Source organism: Lepisma saccharinum, chromosome 1, assembly GCF_977018435.1.
Source record: "Lepisma saccharinum chromosome 1, izLepSacc3.1, whole genome shotgun sequence".
Lineage (NCBI taxonomy): Eukaryota > Metazoa > Arthropoda > Insecta > Zygentoma > Lepismatidae > Lepisma > Lepisma saccharinum.
The window spans coordinates 132,843,151-132,859,832 of record NC_139229.1 but is presented as its reverse complement, the minus strand read 5'-3'; the positions used below and the strand labels follow the sequence as shown (position 1 = coordinate 132,859,832).

At 39.2% G+C, this 16,682-nt stretch overlaps 1 protein-coding gene across 1 annotated transcript in view; it reads right to left on the bottom strand.

Moving 5' to 3' along the window:
- Positions 1–16,468, bottom strand: part of LOC146001469 (pyrimidodiazepine synthase-like) — a 59,462-nt gene extending 42,994 nt beyond the window's left edge. Inside the window, exon 1 of the mRNA XM_083138817.1 lies at positions 16,314–16,468. Within this exon, the coding sequence (XP_082994943.1) occupies positions 16,314–16,338 (25 nt within the window). The 5' untranslated portion in view covers positions 16,339–16,468. The remainder of the gene's footprint in view (positions 1–16,313) is intronic.
- Between the last annotated feature and the right edge of the window lie 214 nt (positions 16,469–16,682).

The window sequence follows — 16,682 nt, the reverse complement described above, 5'->3', positions numbered from 1 at the left end:
CATGTCAAACATTCGTACGGAAATTTGGACATCAATTTCCACCTTGGGTAGGTGCACTATTTCGCCATCTATAGTTCAGAGAAGAAAACCGATCGTTTTCGCGTATAGGCAATCCTGAAATGCCTCGTAAAGGCGTACCGGTCCAAATGAGTGTTTTTTAAAAAAATATGAGGTACAGTGGCAACACTGTTGATGTTTGAAGGCAACAAAAGGTGTGTTTAGTGATGGTCTATGACATGGAAATACTGGAAACAGGAAACAAACAAAATGAAAATTATGGTGAAAAAAGTGTTACTTACCTACTCCTGGCAACCATGCAATGCGCGTAACAGGCAGTGTAGCTTTACAAAAGACGTTGAAAATGACAACCATTTTCCCTGAGGCATTCATCAATAGTATAAAATAGTTATAAAGAATGTTTGGCACTGTCAAACTACAGTATTTTTCAGAGACGAGAGGTTTGGCAACGATGCACCCGCTCTTATTGCCGCGTCATGTAGGTTACTTGGCACAGAGGCACTAAGAGCTGACAATGACATAATTCATGAGTCAATTTCCAATGGGGCACATTGTGCATGCAATTTGGACGTCATTCAAACTGCAATTCGAGCCTAGGCAAAGATGGCGCCTGGTTAGCAGCGTTAATGAGTTCGTTCAAGACTCGAGGTCACACTAGCGGCAATATGATCTTATTTCAATGTCTCGTGCTGGCACAAAAAAGGAAAAAGTGAAGCTGTTTCAATATTTACGTCATATCATCGACTACTTGATAATTTTATCATCTTCTGTACACATGGTGAACGATAAGAACTAGTCGAACTTTGAAAACTCTTAACTCACATAATTAAATGGGGGTGGCAGTAGCGTAGTGCAGATTTACTCCGACAGCAGGAAAAATATGCAGGGAGAAAAGATAATAAAGAATACACAAGTATTTGTATAATTTCATAGTTTCTTTATTTTGCGTCGCTTTTCTTCCACTTTGACTAACGTGATTGGATGAAACTGACGAATAGACACTTACAATCTATGCCACATGAGGATTCGATCACTCAGTCTCAGCCATTGAACTGGCACAACTGCAGTAACACGTTACAGCTTTCCCATCCCATCTTCCCAAGTTCCTGATTTTATGATGAGTATATTTCAAGAAAGGGGTTGACATTATTTCAAGTACGGTATGGGGCTGGCAAAGCAATAGAATAATTTGTTTAATGAAATTATATACGAAATATACCCGCAGTCGCGTGCTCAGGGAGGTAAGAGATTTCCCCTTTCTTATTTACACAAGTTTTGGAGAAAAAGTCACATACGTAAATTATGGTAAAATATAGTGCAAGCTACCAAATAACGCACTATATTGAATTCCTTGGCACGACATGACATTGTAACTCCGACATATCTGCGAATCAAACTAGCGTCGTATTAGGCGTGAAACTAGGATTGGTAAGTTGGCTCACAGATTATCGGAAGGGACCTTGCTTAAAATACCACGATTTTATGACGTTTCGGGGTAGAAAATGAAGAATGCCTGTATACATATTAATATGAGTAATAATTATTCACTAAAATACTATTAAGTTTCCCATTTCATCAAGCCACCATCATTCAGAAAAAAATAAAGACTTTGCGAGGAAGAAGGCGATAAACTCTTCCACACTTGATTCAATTCATAGACTGCAGTAATCCAATGATCTGTAGGCAGAAAAAAATTCAATTCATTGCAAATTATGACAAAGTGAATCAATTTTGTGGAAGGATATTTTGAAAGATGGGAAACAAGTCCAAGTAAAGAGGGGCTGAGGCCATCACAGACGCCCTCCGGCCCCTGCGTAACCGTAGCTACTGGATTACACCACATGAGTCAAAACGACACACATGTAAGGGTAAAGCCTGGTTTACATTGGTCGAGTAGACGGGAGAGTATCTGGAACGAGTAGGGTCAAGCGAGCTACTCTCCCCTTGTAAACAAATGGGGAGAGTAGTGGAGTAGTCCAGTAGTCCGGACAGTCGAGTGGCTGTCCACGGAGGACAGCGACTTGACCAAGTTGCTCCCCCTCCCATCGATGTTTTCACTCGCGCGTAAACTCGATAGCCCACTCGGTCAATGTAAACGCTTTCTGAGGACAGTAGAGAGTCTATGTTGTGTGAGTGGATGTCCATGGGATTTGTGTCTATCATAGGAACAAACAAAATAAACTACGGGCGTATGTAAGTGTAGGAACGAGACTTGATGTGTTTGGCGTAGGGGAAGTAAAATTAAAAATAAGTAATTTACGTTCTACACAACCAAGAACGATCGAAAATAGAAAAATCAAATTGGTTTTCTTTCCAGACATGTCCCTGTGCATTATTGTATTCATTTCTCGTGAAAAAAGTCAGAACTTCTTTTTTTAAATCGCCAACGACGTCGATGGTTCATTCTGTCAAAAGAACACCAAACAGCTGCAGCTCCTATCCCACTTTGCTGAAGTCGAATAAAACGTGTGTAAACAGCTACTCGCCACAGAAGGGTCGAGTCGAGCAGACAGGCCAGTAACTCTCCCGCTCGCTCACTCGACCAATGTAAACCAGCCATAAGGGAGTTAAGCTTGTCCACCCAACCTAAATTAAAAGAGATTCTCACGTTAAAATAGCACCATATTTCTACCCCCATGCCCACTATTTCAGTCTCATTGAGTTTACTTTACAGCCTCGCATGCCACTAATTACAAAGTTAGGGATGAAGATGGAACGAACACTTGAACCCTTGAAGTGCCGCGTTAATGGAAGAAGCAGCTGTACAGCAAGGGTGGAGGGGGGATTGGTAAACTCCCTGAACTGTGTGCCTCGCCCATTCAAAAATGCGGGCTGGCCTACTTGACATCGATTTGATCTTTTCCTTTTTTTCTTTTAATTCTTTATGCTTCTGCTACCGAAAAATATGCATGACGTCATTTCCTTATGGCGAGCATCTGATGACTACAAGTATCATCTGGAGGTACATTCTTCCCCTCTCGTCTTAAGTGTGTGTGTGTGCGCGTGTAAAAAAATATTCCAAGGAACACTTGTGAAGACAGTGTTGACAGACAAGTTCTTGACGGACTAAGCTCTTGCAGAAGAAGCGGAGAAACGAACAGCGTTTCGCAGTATATAGCATTGAGAGTCGAGAGACCATGAATGGTTGGCCCGCTTTGTTCTTTTACTGACCTGTCTTCAGGGCCAGATTTAGGCCCGTGCTAATGGTGCGTGAATTTGGGGTGACAAAATTGCCCTATCTTCACGTAGGTACTTCTTTTCCCTTGTTAAATTTTCATATTACGGTACTTTCGCGAATAGTTGCTGTATATGTTGGTTTGATGTCTTTCATTGTAAAAGGACAACAATACATACAACTTAGCTGCATTTGGAAGAAAAAAACCTTGATAATGGCATTCGAGATTAAATGCTAGTAGCAGTTCCACGTAGAAAACAGTGACTTCTATTTCAGTTGTGCGAACTTACCAACGTAGTAGGTGGTCGGCATACTGCGTTACTAGATTAGCAGGACATTCCCGATGGATTAGCACTAACGTAGTCGTCTGTAATCAAGGGATCCTGGATTCGATACCCAGTGAAGGCAGATACAGTATGTAACATTGTTATTCGTACACATAGAATTTCCGAGGAAAAAAATGTCACATCTACTAGTAAATATCCGTGGCGTAGCGTTATAGTACGCCCGGCGTTCCCAGATTTAAAATTTCAAAATTGCTTAAATGCTGTGATTATAACGTAAAACGTGACTCATTTCATATATGTTTAACCTTCATGGCATTATAATAGCTTTTTTTTTTTTTTTTTTTTTTTTTTTTTTTTTCCCGCTTGCAACGCTCCACTCTCAACACTCGTTCTACCTTTTTTTTACCCAATGCCTTTACTGGCCGGACGCCGGGCAGGTTCGGCGTAAAGGACTCTATATTCCTTGCTGCCTTTCTGGAGGGAAAGCTTCGATTTCTACAGCACGCGCGTAAATGCTCTCTCGTACGCCAGCGTACGGAGCAGAGACGTCTACCGTGATTGGTTCATGTGACCCTTCCTGCCTTCTGAAGCAGACGACAGCGGTAGAATTCCAACCCGGTTCTTCGCTCTTCGCGCTCATGCTTTGTGATGGTACAATACGCGATATTACTAACGTAACTTTACCAATCTCAAATATACTGCTTCTTAATGGCCACTGCATTGTACTCCCTCTGTCCCATAATTATAGTCCGGTATGCCAAAATGGTAACTTTTTATTTATGTTCTTTTGGATACTTGATCGGCCAATTTGTACTGATCATTGAGTAATAACGTTCTATGACTCATTCCCGTGTTTCATTTTCTTCTTCTGTATACACCAATGTCACAGTTTGCATATCGGACAATTATTATGGGACAACAAACAAAAGTGTACCGGACAATAATTATGGGACAGAGGAGGGAGTATAATTTATCGCACGAACAGCGATGTGCATTAGAAACTAAAAGATCAACACACTTTTTGTCAAATAAGTTTAAGTCCTCGTGGTAGAAATTCAGCCTGTGGCTGCTCTACCACTTAACCCGCAAAACTATTAATTTTTTTATTGTATTTTTTCGTTATTATCTAACTACTTAATATTGTGTCAATGGAAATGTTTAGCATTCATTTGAAAACTCTTAACATCGAATGGTCTCTGGACAAAATTATTTTAAAATGTCTATCAGCATTCTCAAGATGTAATAAACAGTGGTCTGAATTACTAATCGGCACTGTTACGTCAGTAGAGTGTACGATATTTGGATCATCCAGTCTGCTTTGCACAGTGCGCCAAGACGACAGAGGTCTCTGGTTCGAATCCCGGCGTGAGCACGGATTTTCTTTGTCAGTGTCCCTTCATCAATATCATCACTCATATTCATATTCGCAATTAACCAAAAGTGGTAGAAAAGCGAAGTAAAATAAACCAAATCAATCAGTAGTTGGAACTACAACAATGACGTCTACTGCTGTGCAGAGGCGCTTGTGATTCAGGTAGGTTTTTAATGACTTGCGTCATGCAGAAAGGTATAGAAAAAGGTATAAAACACCAGAGTTCAAAACATTTGTGGCATGGTGAGGCATCTAATTTTCTAGCTAAAACATGCATGGATGATGTTTTATTGAAAACCCAGCTGACTTCACGCAAATAAACAATACCTGTAATGACTAATACCATAAGTAAATTATTAAGCAAGAAAGGGCCGACCCTTCCTTCGGACTTGGCGTTCCCACCCGAAATGTCCATGCTATGCCACTGGTAAATATAATCATTTTCATATGTACCTGGAAATTAATGTTAATGAAGGTTTCACCAACAAATGTCAATAAAAATGTATGTTCAAAGTGTATAAACAGAGCATATAATTTGTGTGAAAAGAGAAAAACACGCTGTTTCATGCAACATTGTTATTCGTACAGGCAAGAGTTTCAATCTTCTTCGCATACAGCGCTACCGCTATTCGGACGATTTCGTGCAGTTTGCAACTTCGTAACAAGTTTGAACATGCAGGCGCGCTCCCCGTCAAGCTGAATGCTCGCGTAGGTATTGTTGTAGGCCTATTGTCTATCTATTAGCGTGTTTGAAATGGGCAAGGTGAAGGAAATTAGTTCCGATCTGAAGGACGTTATTATAAATTTGGCCCTTAGAGGTTATTCGTTAACAAAAATTGGACAAACAGTCAATAAATCACACTCCACAATTCAATACATAGTAAACAAATTTAGAGAGGAAGGTTCAACACAAAATGTGCCGAGAAAACCAAAAGAGAGACGGTTGAATAAACGTGATGAACGCTTTATTTTAAAAAGAGTGCGAGAAAACCCTCGACTAAGTGTTCCTCAGTTACGACCGTTAGTAGAAAATGTTGCTGGCAAGATAATGTCCGATCGAACTGTCCGACATGCCTTGTGGAAGCATGGATATCATGGCAGAATATCACGAAAGAGGCCGTATGTAAATAAGGTGAATCGCAGGAATAGACTTTCATTTCATTCGTGAAAGAGCACATCAACAAGGACCAGGAATTTTGGGATAGTGCCATATGGTCAGACGAGTCCAAGATAAATATATACGGGTCAGATGGGATAAATAGGGTCTGGAGAAAATCAAATAAAGACAATGATCACATTAACACAGCTCCAACAGTTAAACACGGTGGTGGGTCGTTAATGATTTGGGGCTGTATGTCGTCCAAAGGTGTTGGTACCATCCAGTTTATTGATGATATCATGGATGCATATGTCTATTTGGACATATTGAAGAACAATGTAAAGAAGAGTGCTCAAAAAATGGACATGCCGCCTATCTACAGATTGCAACAAGACAATGACAGTAAGCATAAGGCGCGAGTTAACATGAATTGGCTAATATGGAATGTGCCCAAACTACTACAAACACCAGCTTAAAGTCCAGACTTAAATCCCATTGAGCATGTATGGGCCATTTTGAAGAGGCGAGTCCATAAAGCAGGCGTCAAATCCAAACAAGAGTTGAAAACTGTTGAGCAAAAAATGGCATGTATCTCCTTCAGTTTCATTAAATTTATTATTGTCATTAGTTATACAGAATTTGGGTAAGATTTTATGTTCCTAATGATATTAGTTATTGAATTGTAAAGAAACAATTTCAAAAGAGTGTATTTCCTTTCAGATATTAAAGCATTTTCTTTGAAAATCCGTGTGTACGAAAGTTACATACTGTAGTTGTTCGGATCCCATTTTAAACTGTAGGTCCAGTCCCGATTATCCTATCTACCCATAAACTGGACTCAAAACGCAAACTGGGTTAACACATTATTGAAGATGAATGAACTACTGCTACATGTGGACTTGCAAAGCCAGTCTATGTTGATACTGAAAAAAAATCATAATGATGAAACCAACGCTGAATATTACCTTTGTAAGGTAAGAATTTGTAATTTCCTGTCGTCATCTCTGGTAACTGTTACAGTTTAGTGTTAATCTACACTGGGGTGCAAAATGATTGCAAGGTCGATTCTGAACTTATATTGAAATTCGAACCGGCCAGCAGGTGGCGAGACTGCATTGCTACAGCGGAAACCGTTAAGTATTGATTGCCCACAACATAAAAGGCCCTTTTTTTATGCCTAGGAACTACTCCCCTACAAATGTAACGTCAACCTACATTTAAAGGCCACGTGAACGGTTATGGTCGAGGTTTTGTGAAGATTTAAGGTATACACATATAGCATGAGAATGAAACGTTTGCTTTTAAGAGACATGCTTCATTACTGGACGCAGGTGTTCGCATAATAATAATTACTATAAATTACAATAATTAGAAGAAAGCTTTAAGGTAATATAAAAATTACACATTAATTTCCTCACACGAATGTCTTCCCAGAGTTTACCGTTCCAATGTTGACAATCTTCATTTCTCACAAGCTATCGCATTCTGCAGCACATAGTCATTTTTCTTGATACTGTTTATGAGAACTCTGTATGTAAAATTAATTTACATCTGTATTACGTACATGAACTTCCTGAAATATTTTATCAGGCCCAACTTCCTATGCAATTCTTTAAGGGGATGTTCACCCTTCGACTCAAACTGCGTCTTAAGATATTTTTTTTGGGGGGGGGGTAAATAATTTATGTACTTTTCTACCTGCAGGTTAAAAGCGACAATGGGGATGATTAATGAAGTGACGAAGCGGCTCTCACAAATACCCATGCGCGGGCTCGGTGGTCGATTTTCGATCTTACCACTAAAGTTCCCGAGTGCGAATCCTGGCCAGGGCATCGATATTTTTTTTTGCGATTGTCCCTTCACAAATTTCATTTAATCATCACCCGTCCTCCCTCGCAACTGCAGTGTTTGAGCCCAACGAGACTCTGGTGTCTGGCCCCTAAAGCCAGTATAATCCTTTGTAGAGCTGTGTGTTGTTCTTGTCTGTGCTTACAGCTTTTAATTTAGGTAAGGAGATATTAATTCTCACAGACAGTATAGTTTTTGTTGCTGTTTAGTGCTGAATGAATGTATTAGTTTGAACAATTAAGTAAGTTTTTAACAGACTTATATTATTTTCTTGTTAGAAACTACTTCTTAATTTTGTTTCAGTTAAGGGGTTTAGCCCCGTATTACGTGACTGGCAAAAATAGCCTATGTGCTAAAGTGCACATAAATTAAAAATCAATCACTCATCCTCATCTTCGCGATTACGCTAAATAACAAAAAAATAAACATGATGCCTTAACTGCAACCCAGGACCCATTGGGGATTCCAATCTACCTATGCAGCTGGTACGTGCAAAATGCATTCGATCATTCTAGCTTTGTAAAGGTTAGAGATGTCAAGATAGATTCTAGGTTTCGTAAATGTTAAGATATGTCAAAATATGCCCTAAAGGTAAAGTTATCCCACGTGTTTTGCACCGTCCAATGAAGTCAAATAAGGGAGACAGGGTACCACTTACTCCCGATCTCGGCAGGAAGATGGTGTGATCCGCGCCACGCTCCGGCCACCTTCAACTTCGAACCCGAAACCGTCGGTGGCGAGATCGTGAGGCGGGAATCCTCCTCCTTATCAAGCAATCTGATTATAATCCTGATGATTCATTTCGAAAACAAGATCAAGGATATGAAGTGATTTGTTTCTAATTCTGAGCAGTCTTGTAGCCAATCCCCTCTTTCACAGGCACGTATCAGTTTTTTGTACGGTGAAGTTCAAACATTTTTTTACATCAAATCAGTTTAGGTGGGCGGTTTATATCCGAGAGGTGTTAAAGATGTATTCTCTATTTAGTCAAACGCCAAGGGTCCCGGGTTCGAATCCCGGTCGGGCTTGGTTGTTTGTGAATGTTCATTCATCAATTTCATCATTTCATCACTCATCCCCATCTTCGCAAATTAGCCAAGAGGCACAAAACGCGAAGTAAAATAAACTAAATCAATCAATCAATCAATCAATCTATTTAGTCAACAATTTTGTGTCAATTCTTGAACCCCTACATTACGCAAAACAAACAGAATGAATACGATAATTGAAAATTTGCATCCACGTTTCTTTGTACTTGACTGTACCTCAAGCCACGTCATCCAGGATCATCCTCCTGTAATCAGTCTTGGAATTCCAGTCACATTCTGTTGAAAGTCAAGGTCGCCTCAAAAACGTGACGCTGAAAAATCCGCTTGAAAAGCCGGTTTTCATTCTGAACTTCTACAGGATAAGTCTTCGTGCATTCCGCGACGCCTTTGGTTTTGGCTCTTTTACTCAATTTACAAGGATGGATCACAGCTTCCCCCAATTAGGCGCCGCCTAGGGCCGCACGAATTTGGGGCGGTAAAATTACCCTATGTTAATGTGACCCGGCCAGTTTCTTTAGTTTTCACTTCAATATTTAAATTGTTAACTTGACGCCCACAGAGACACGGAGAAACACGACAACAGAACGCAACAGATGAGTCTCTGGCGTCCCAGTGGGCGATAACCTAAGATAACCGGTGTCGTCCTAATTGCGAACACTTTCTACCTGAACAGGAATACAGTCGAAGGGGTGCGTCCTAATTGCGAACACATTTTTCTGCCTTGTGACCTACAACTTTCTCTCAATTTCCTGATTCCTTTTAACTATATTTTAAAATAAACTCAGTGCCAGACTTGAGACTGGTCAGTGGCCTGTGTGTTACTGGTGGTGTAAACGTTGCACCTCAAATTGAAGCATGGCGGTTGTAACATACAATCCGATATGATTAAAGCCTTCGTCGAAGTACATACATTATACATATTGTACAAAAATAGCTTATCTAATTAATAGTACAATTAATGACTTTGTCAATTAATAATGCGGTGAACATTACCTAGTCAAATTTCAAAACATATGATATTGTTCTTTAAAAGATAGGGATAGCACCAGTCTCCTTGTATTTGTCGGTGCTTCTTGCTATCCTCTCGTCCAACAAAACACATACTTTCCTCCGCTTGACACCTTCCAGGTACATTTCCGTTCTCATAATTATATTATTTGACTTTTCTGCCTAAGCATCTAAGCATTTAATGAGCTCTGCCACTCTTGGTTGTGGCCTACCAAGCTCGCTGTTGATTTTATGATTCCATCCCTCCACTGCATTATTTATCCGGTGCCTTCTGTTGAAACAGTTCCACATATCTCAGTAAGAGGTTTTCGAGCCACCGGTCCACAAATTAGTCGAAGAACTTCACAAGGTTTTCATTACGAGGAGCTTGCTCGTAAATACGTAGCCATCCTTCTTGAAGATCTTCTAGGTTTAGAAAAGCTAAAGACGCTCAGATACGGATGTTGCTCTTTATTTCTTCATCTTCATTATAAGATGTCATGCGAATTTCTTGAACTTTGCTTCAAAGACTTTGTGTAAAGTGGAAAAAACAACCGTGAATGTTAATCTCGGTTAAAACCTCTTTTAAAGCCTCGAAGTCAATATTCACCGTTTCAGGGTTCCCTATTTTCCTCAAGATTAATCGATACAATCGTAAATAAATGTCTTTCTTCTTGTCTGGTGAAAACGCAAAGACTAGAGGTACAACATTTGCTTCTAAATTCGTACTTCCCCAAGTCTGCATGTATGGTGTATATCTAAGAAAACTGGCTAGCACAACTTTTGAACGTTTCATCCATAAAAAAAAATGTGTTTGGCTCTTCAAAGTCTCTCTTCTTTCGATGCTGGCAAAGACCAGAATTCTCGTGTCTTACCCTTACCTGTTTATAAAGAAACGGGTTTTCAGCTCTATGTGTTCGTAATTAGGACGTGGAAATATTTCTCAGTTTCTTGTGTTCGCAATTAGGACGATTCAGGCACTGTTCGCAATTAGGACGCAACCAGATAACCTGCAGATTTCCGACACAAAAATTTCCGCTTCGGTTCCGCGCGTTTCCCTGTAGTGGCTGTTACACCAGTTGATTGTTGCCGCGTTTCTCTGCGTTAAGCTTTATATTTATCTACCAGCCAGCGACCGAGTAGATGTACAAAATTAGCCTCACGAATCGTATTTTTAAATGATCAATGCCTTCAAAATTCGGAGAAATATCAATAAATAATAATATGAGCTGTGCGTAATAACCTGTCCTGTGTGTCTTGGCGCTACAGCTATGAAAATTTTAGCAAGGAATCGTTATTTGGACGATAAGTACGGGCCAGGGGTCCCGGGTTCCAATCCCGGCCTGAGCATGGATGTTTGTGAGTGTCCATTCAACAATTTCATCACATCATCACTCATCCCCTTCCTCGCAATTAGCCAAAAGTGGCAGAAAAGTGAAGTAAAATTAACCAAATCAATCAATAAAGTACGGAAATATGTTTTTGACGAAAGTAGAAAATGTTTTGATGGCTCAACAACAGAAAGTAATACGTGTGTTTTCCTAGTCGTGCAAATGCACCCCTTTTACTTGTGAACAGAGCTCCAATAGGCAAGAGACCAGTTATTTCAGCCTAAGTACCCGGGCCTCACCGGACGTCAATGGATGGAAGTCAGTTCAAATGAAAAACTTTGAATGTATTTATGATAAAATGTTTTGATACTTGCAAACTGGATTTGAACTGACGGTAATTGTAGGAAGGGGGCTTACAAAAAGCTATTACTGAAATAAATAGCGGGAGTTTCTCCGCCTCTCCTCCTCCTTAATGTGCAATTTGTCAGGTGGCAAACAACTTGTATTACGCTTCTCAACCGGTAATGTATAAAATGAGGTGTAAACAATTCCAAAAGCGGTTGCTGACATTCATTACCCAGGGGCCTCTCCGGTAGAGCAGTGGTAGCGTTGTCGCGTAATCAAGGAGTCCCGGGTTCGATACCCGGTGGAGGCACATAGTGGTTCGGATCCCACTTTAAACTGTAGGTCCAGTCCCGATTAGCCTTACTGTGTATAAAGTGGGCTTAAAACACCAACTCAATCAATCAATCAATTTCCCAGGGGTAGTCAAGTGCCCATGATTCTTACCACTAATGTTTATACTAGTAATAACGGCAGTATTTGAAAAATAGTTACAAAAGCTTACGTTACATTGTTGTATTGTTTATTAACTATTACGTTGTATTAAATTAAAATTGTGTAATCATCATTAACGACGTGGAAATAAAACACAAAACTTGCCCAAGGGAGGGGTTATGGGGTCATAATCCCCCCCACACACACTTTGGCATAGCATGACTAAAACCTCCCCTTTCGAAAATTCTGGGTGCGCCACTGGAGAAACCTAACGAGGAATTTGGAGAAGTTTCGGAAACCCGAGATAATATCAGAAATATTAAGTGTTGTATATTTTATTATCACAAGAACTCTTACAAAGGACAAGATGAAACAGCAGACACATCCCTTTACTGGTTGTTGAGTTTTTGCAGGGAAATGTCGCTGAATAATGTAAGTTTGCCTCAAGTTTGCCTTGCTCTGATTCTCAGACCATTCTCCATGCACTACCAATCAGCACAGAGCTGAAAATAGCGACGGAAAAAACTGGGCGTCTTTAAAGCTGGAATATATTTTCTTACAGACGTAATGAAAAAAGGAATGCCATTTTTATTGATAAGGTTCAGGTCATGCGTCTTCCGAATTAAAGCGATGAAGTGACGTGGTTTTGCGTTTCGGTGACGTAAAATAAAGCCGAATTCCAATAAGACAGGAATTTCCCTCCAAAAAAAAAGGCAGAAAACGACAAACTCCCCCTTCGAGCGTCAGCAGTAAAATTGGCCTCGTTTTTTTATTTTCCTTTCCGATATTACGTATTCTATTCTATAAATAGAAACACTAGAAACAAATTGAACTGAACATGGAATTCACAGATAACATATTTTCGCGAATGTTGATCATAAAGTTTTTGTTCAAGTGCGAGGTATCGAGGTAATAAATCCCTTCGCGGAGTCCGATTCAGTGGCGCGCCCAGGGAGGATTGGTGAGGGGGGACAATAACAACACAATTGGCCCCACTTCCTAAAAAAGAGAAAGTCGGACACATGAAAATATAGTACCAACTAACGAGATTGATTTGATTTACTTCACCTTTCTGCTACTTTGACTAACTACGAAGATGAGAATAAATGGATGGAGGGACAATCGCAAACACACACGGACATGGTGGATTCAGACGCCAGAGACCTGTTATTTAGCAAAATGAAGTCCAAGATGTACTGGAAGGCAAACATTTCGCTATAAAAATAAAATAAAAGTATATAAGTTAAGATAACGATAAAAACAAGAAACCTTTTTTATTATTATTCATTAACAATATGAACATTCAGTAGCCCACCCACAATGAAAAATCTGGAAGCGTTATCAGGTCTTTTCTTCTGTATGGGTAGGGTGACCAGATATTTGTTGACCAAAAAGAGTATAGTCTATAGGTTGAAGGTGCGCATGCACAAAACGTAAAAAGAAAAGGAAAAGAAGGGTGGCTATTTGTTATTGCTTCTATTATAGCCCCTATAAAATAGGCCTACACTCTACAGATTCAAATTACTTATGGGTCTAATGTAATTAGCTAATTACAAATACTTTCTCACCAATGCGCACCATCATTCATACTTTTGGGTAATTTTGCTATCTTGGGTACGTTTAAATCGTTCTTTATTGTGGTCATGTCCACATTGAATTTTACTTTCAAAACTTGTTCGAGTGTTGACACCAGGAGTGTACTTTTTTCCTCTCGCCAAGACGTTTTTATAACACTGAAGCGTTTTTCACAATCAACATTTGTACCAGGCAGAGTAGAGTAAACAAGAATTTTATAAGAGGCGCAATCACTTTTAAATTTGACCCAGCCTGTACTAAATCTTTGTACACTGACCTCCACTTACCCATCATTGTTTCTTTTCTTTCCCCCATATCTTCAAGATGTTTTTCAACGGCTTTTGAAATTGCACAGTAAGTGTCAAAAATATCATTATCATTAAATTCCAATGAATTTGAATTATATTTTGCTTGTTGATGGATACATGAAAATGACTCTTGAAATTGTTCATAGGAAATTCTTGAGTCAAGGATTAGATACTTCAGTTTTTTGACATCTTCAAAAACAATGTTTCTAAGTATTTTACCGCTTCACAATAAAACCTATTTGAAACAGAGTATGCATATTCCTCCTTCATACTCCCTTCTTTTACAAGTTCCATAAGTAAACTTTTTGCTGAGAATGGGAAAAAGTTCTGTTCTATTCTGTAGAAGTTGAAAATATTGAACAGAAACTTCAATTACTGTTATATCACCCCTTTCAATTTTTAAAATAGTATCATTAAACAGGAGAAGCTGTGCATGCAGAAAATATAGCCATAGTTCACTTGTATCATCTTTAAAAAAATTGACTATAGCAATTGGAGCATTTTCCTCACTCAAAAGATAGGCCTTTATCGCTTCATACTGACGTATAATTAAAGTAAAGAGAGGAATCTTATCTTTGAGTGTTATAAAAGACCCTCATAATGGCTCCCAATAAATTCACAGAATCCTTTCAGATTTTCTGCTCTCACAGTAAAAGTACTAAAATGATTGTGTATTTTAAAAACCAAGTTCTCAACATCTATGGGTATTATTTTCGCACAAGGTACAGAAATTGCATTATGTAGAATATGTGCCCCACAACAAATAGGCAAAATATTTTATCTCTAATCTGCACTCTGTCTGTGCACATTTTTATTTCCTGATGTCTTGTTTATGCTACCAAAATTTAATGGTGCATTATCTGCTACAAATCCTACAACCTTAGTTTCCAAACCATTTTGACTACCTGTATACATCAATACACTTAAAGAAACTATTCAACTTACGTGTCTCAGAAACCAATGAACATTCTGTGCGTGACTTCGATTTTATATGTTGTTCAATATCATATTTACCTTTGTTTTTATGGAAAAGAGTATATTTGGGGATTTTTGCAAATTGAAAAGAGTATAGAGTATATGAACCTCTAAAAGAGTCTAATACTCTTAAAAAGAGTATGTCTGGTCACCCTATGTATGGGCCTAACTTACGATAAAAAAGAATGTGTTGGACAATTGTTAGCAAAACGAAATAGGACTGAAATAATCACAATGCACCCATTGCTATGATATCAATAATGCAGTTGATGTATATTTTAAAATTAAATGTAATTTTTTACACGATAGCGTTGCCAGACGCTAATAAATAATTTCAGTATTCAAGCCAATTTGACCCAGTTTTTCCTTGCAACTAATTTTCATTATTCTCCTTTCCTTCGTACGATTCGAATTTGGCTGCTCCGTTGTTGGAACTTAAAACTATCAATACAGGGCTACTACAAAAGAAATAGACACTTTCAATGTCTTGTAAAACAAAAACTATTCGTATTATCGACATGAATTTTGCGCTGTTAGGTTGAGGAACTGTGGAAGTTTCGGTAAGACACATTGTTGATGTTTGTTGTTGTCGCCGATTGTTGTTCCGGCTCAACAATTGCTGAGATGGCTGCAAACGCTGTTGGAAAATCATATTGTGTTCTTGAACTAGCCAAAACAAACTCCTTTACTGTCGTACAACGACATTTTTGAACACGTTTCGGAAAACCAGCTCCTACTAGATTGGTACAGAAAATTTGAAACAACAGTTTACAACTTTAACACAAAGTTCAAAAGTTGCACCCCAATTAAACGCTGGAGTGCAAGTGCAACATTAGCGTACATATCCATAAATGGCACAAATGAGCTCAAAATAATGAGTTTTGTAAAGTCTCGGTTCAAGAGAAATTCAAAGATGAAGTTTTTTAACCTAAAAGTTGAAATATCACTGAACTTACTGTCGACACTTTTGCAACACCGGCGAAAAAGGGCGGGAGAAGTGGAGCCCGCGTAGCATGGTGAATGTCAGAAAATATCAGAAGCAGGTATAACACAGAATATCGTAAGTGATAAATCAAAATAATTAGTTTTCAGCTTTTAAGTTTCAGGTTTAAAACGCGAGAGTGTAAAGCATAAAACATTAAAATTAGCTATTGTCCATAAAGTGATTGATTGATTTGGTATATTTTATTTCGCTTTTTTTGCCACTTTTGGCTAAACACGAAGATGAGGATAAGCGTTGATAGCAAAACCGGGATTCGAACCCGGGGCCTCTGGTGTCGTAGCGCGCTGTGCTAACTACTCTGCCACGGAGGCCGGGAAGTGGAAATTCGTAGCTGCAGGGGAGAGTGTCATCTCGTGCACCAAAATGACCCTCCTCTCCCATGAAAATATTTTGGTTTCGCTATACAATGACAACAATTATTGATAAACTTGTCACGTTTATATTGCCGTTATCAGCAGGTATACATAACACTAAACAACTAAATATACTAACAGAGAAATACTACTTACCTTTAGCCAGATGTTTTTCACTCATCTTTGACAGTTATCGTATTCAGCTGTATGTATTCACTCAAAAACAATCCCTGCGAGAACGTGAGCCGGTATTTTTTACCACAGTACCAACTCGGTCGACGTGCAACTTGTTTCTGTTTGGCCTTGGCGAACCGAACAGACGTGTTCCCTTCCAGCACAGTGTTGCCAGCTACTTCGCATGAATTTCCCTAAGGATGTATCCAAACCCACACGATTGCTTGAAAGTTGTGCTCGCATATAGAGTACGCAACAGTCAACATTGGCGAAAATGGGCAAGGTCCCCAAAAACATAGGCGTGCGCACTGGGGAGCAAAGGGGGGGGGGGGCTATTGCCTCCATAATCTA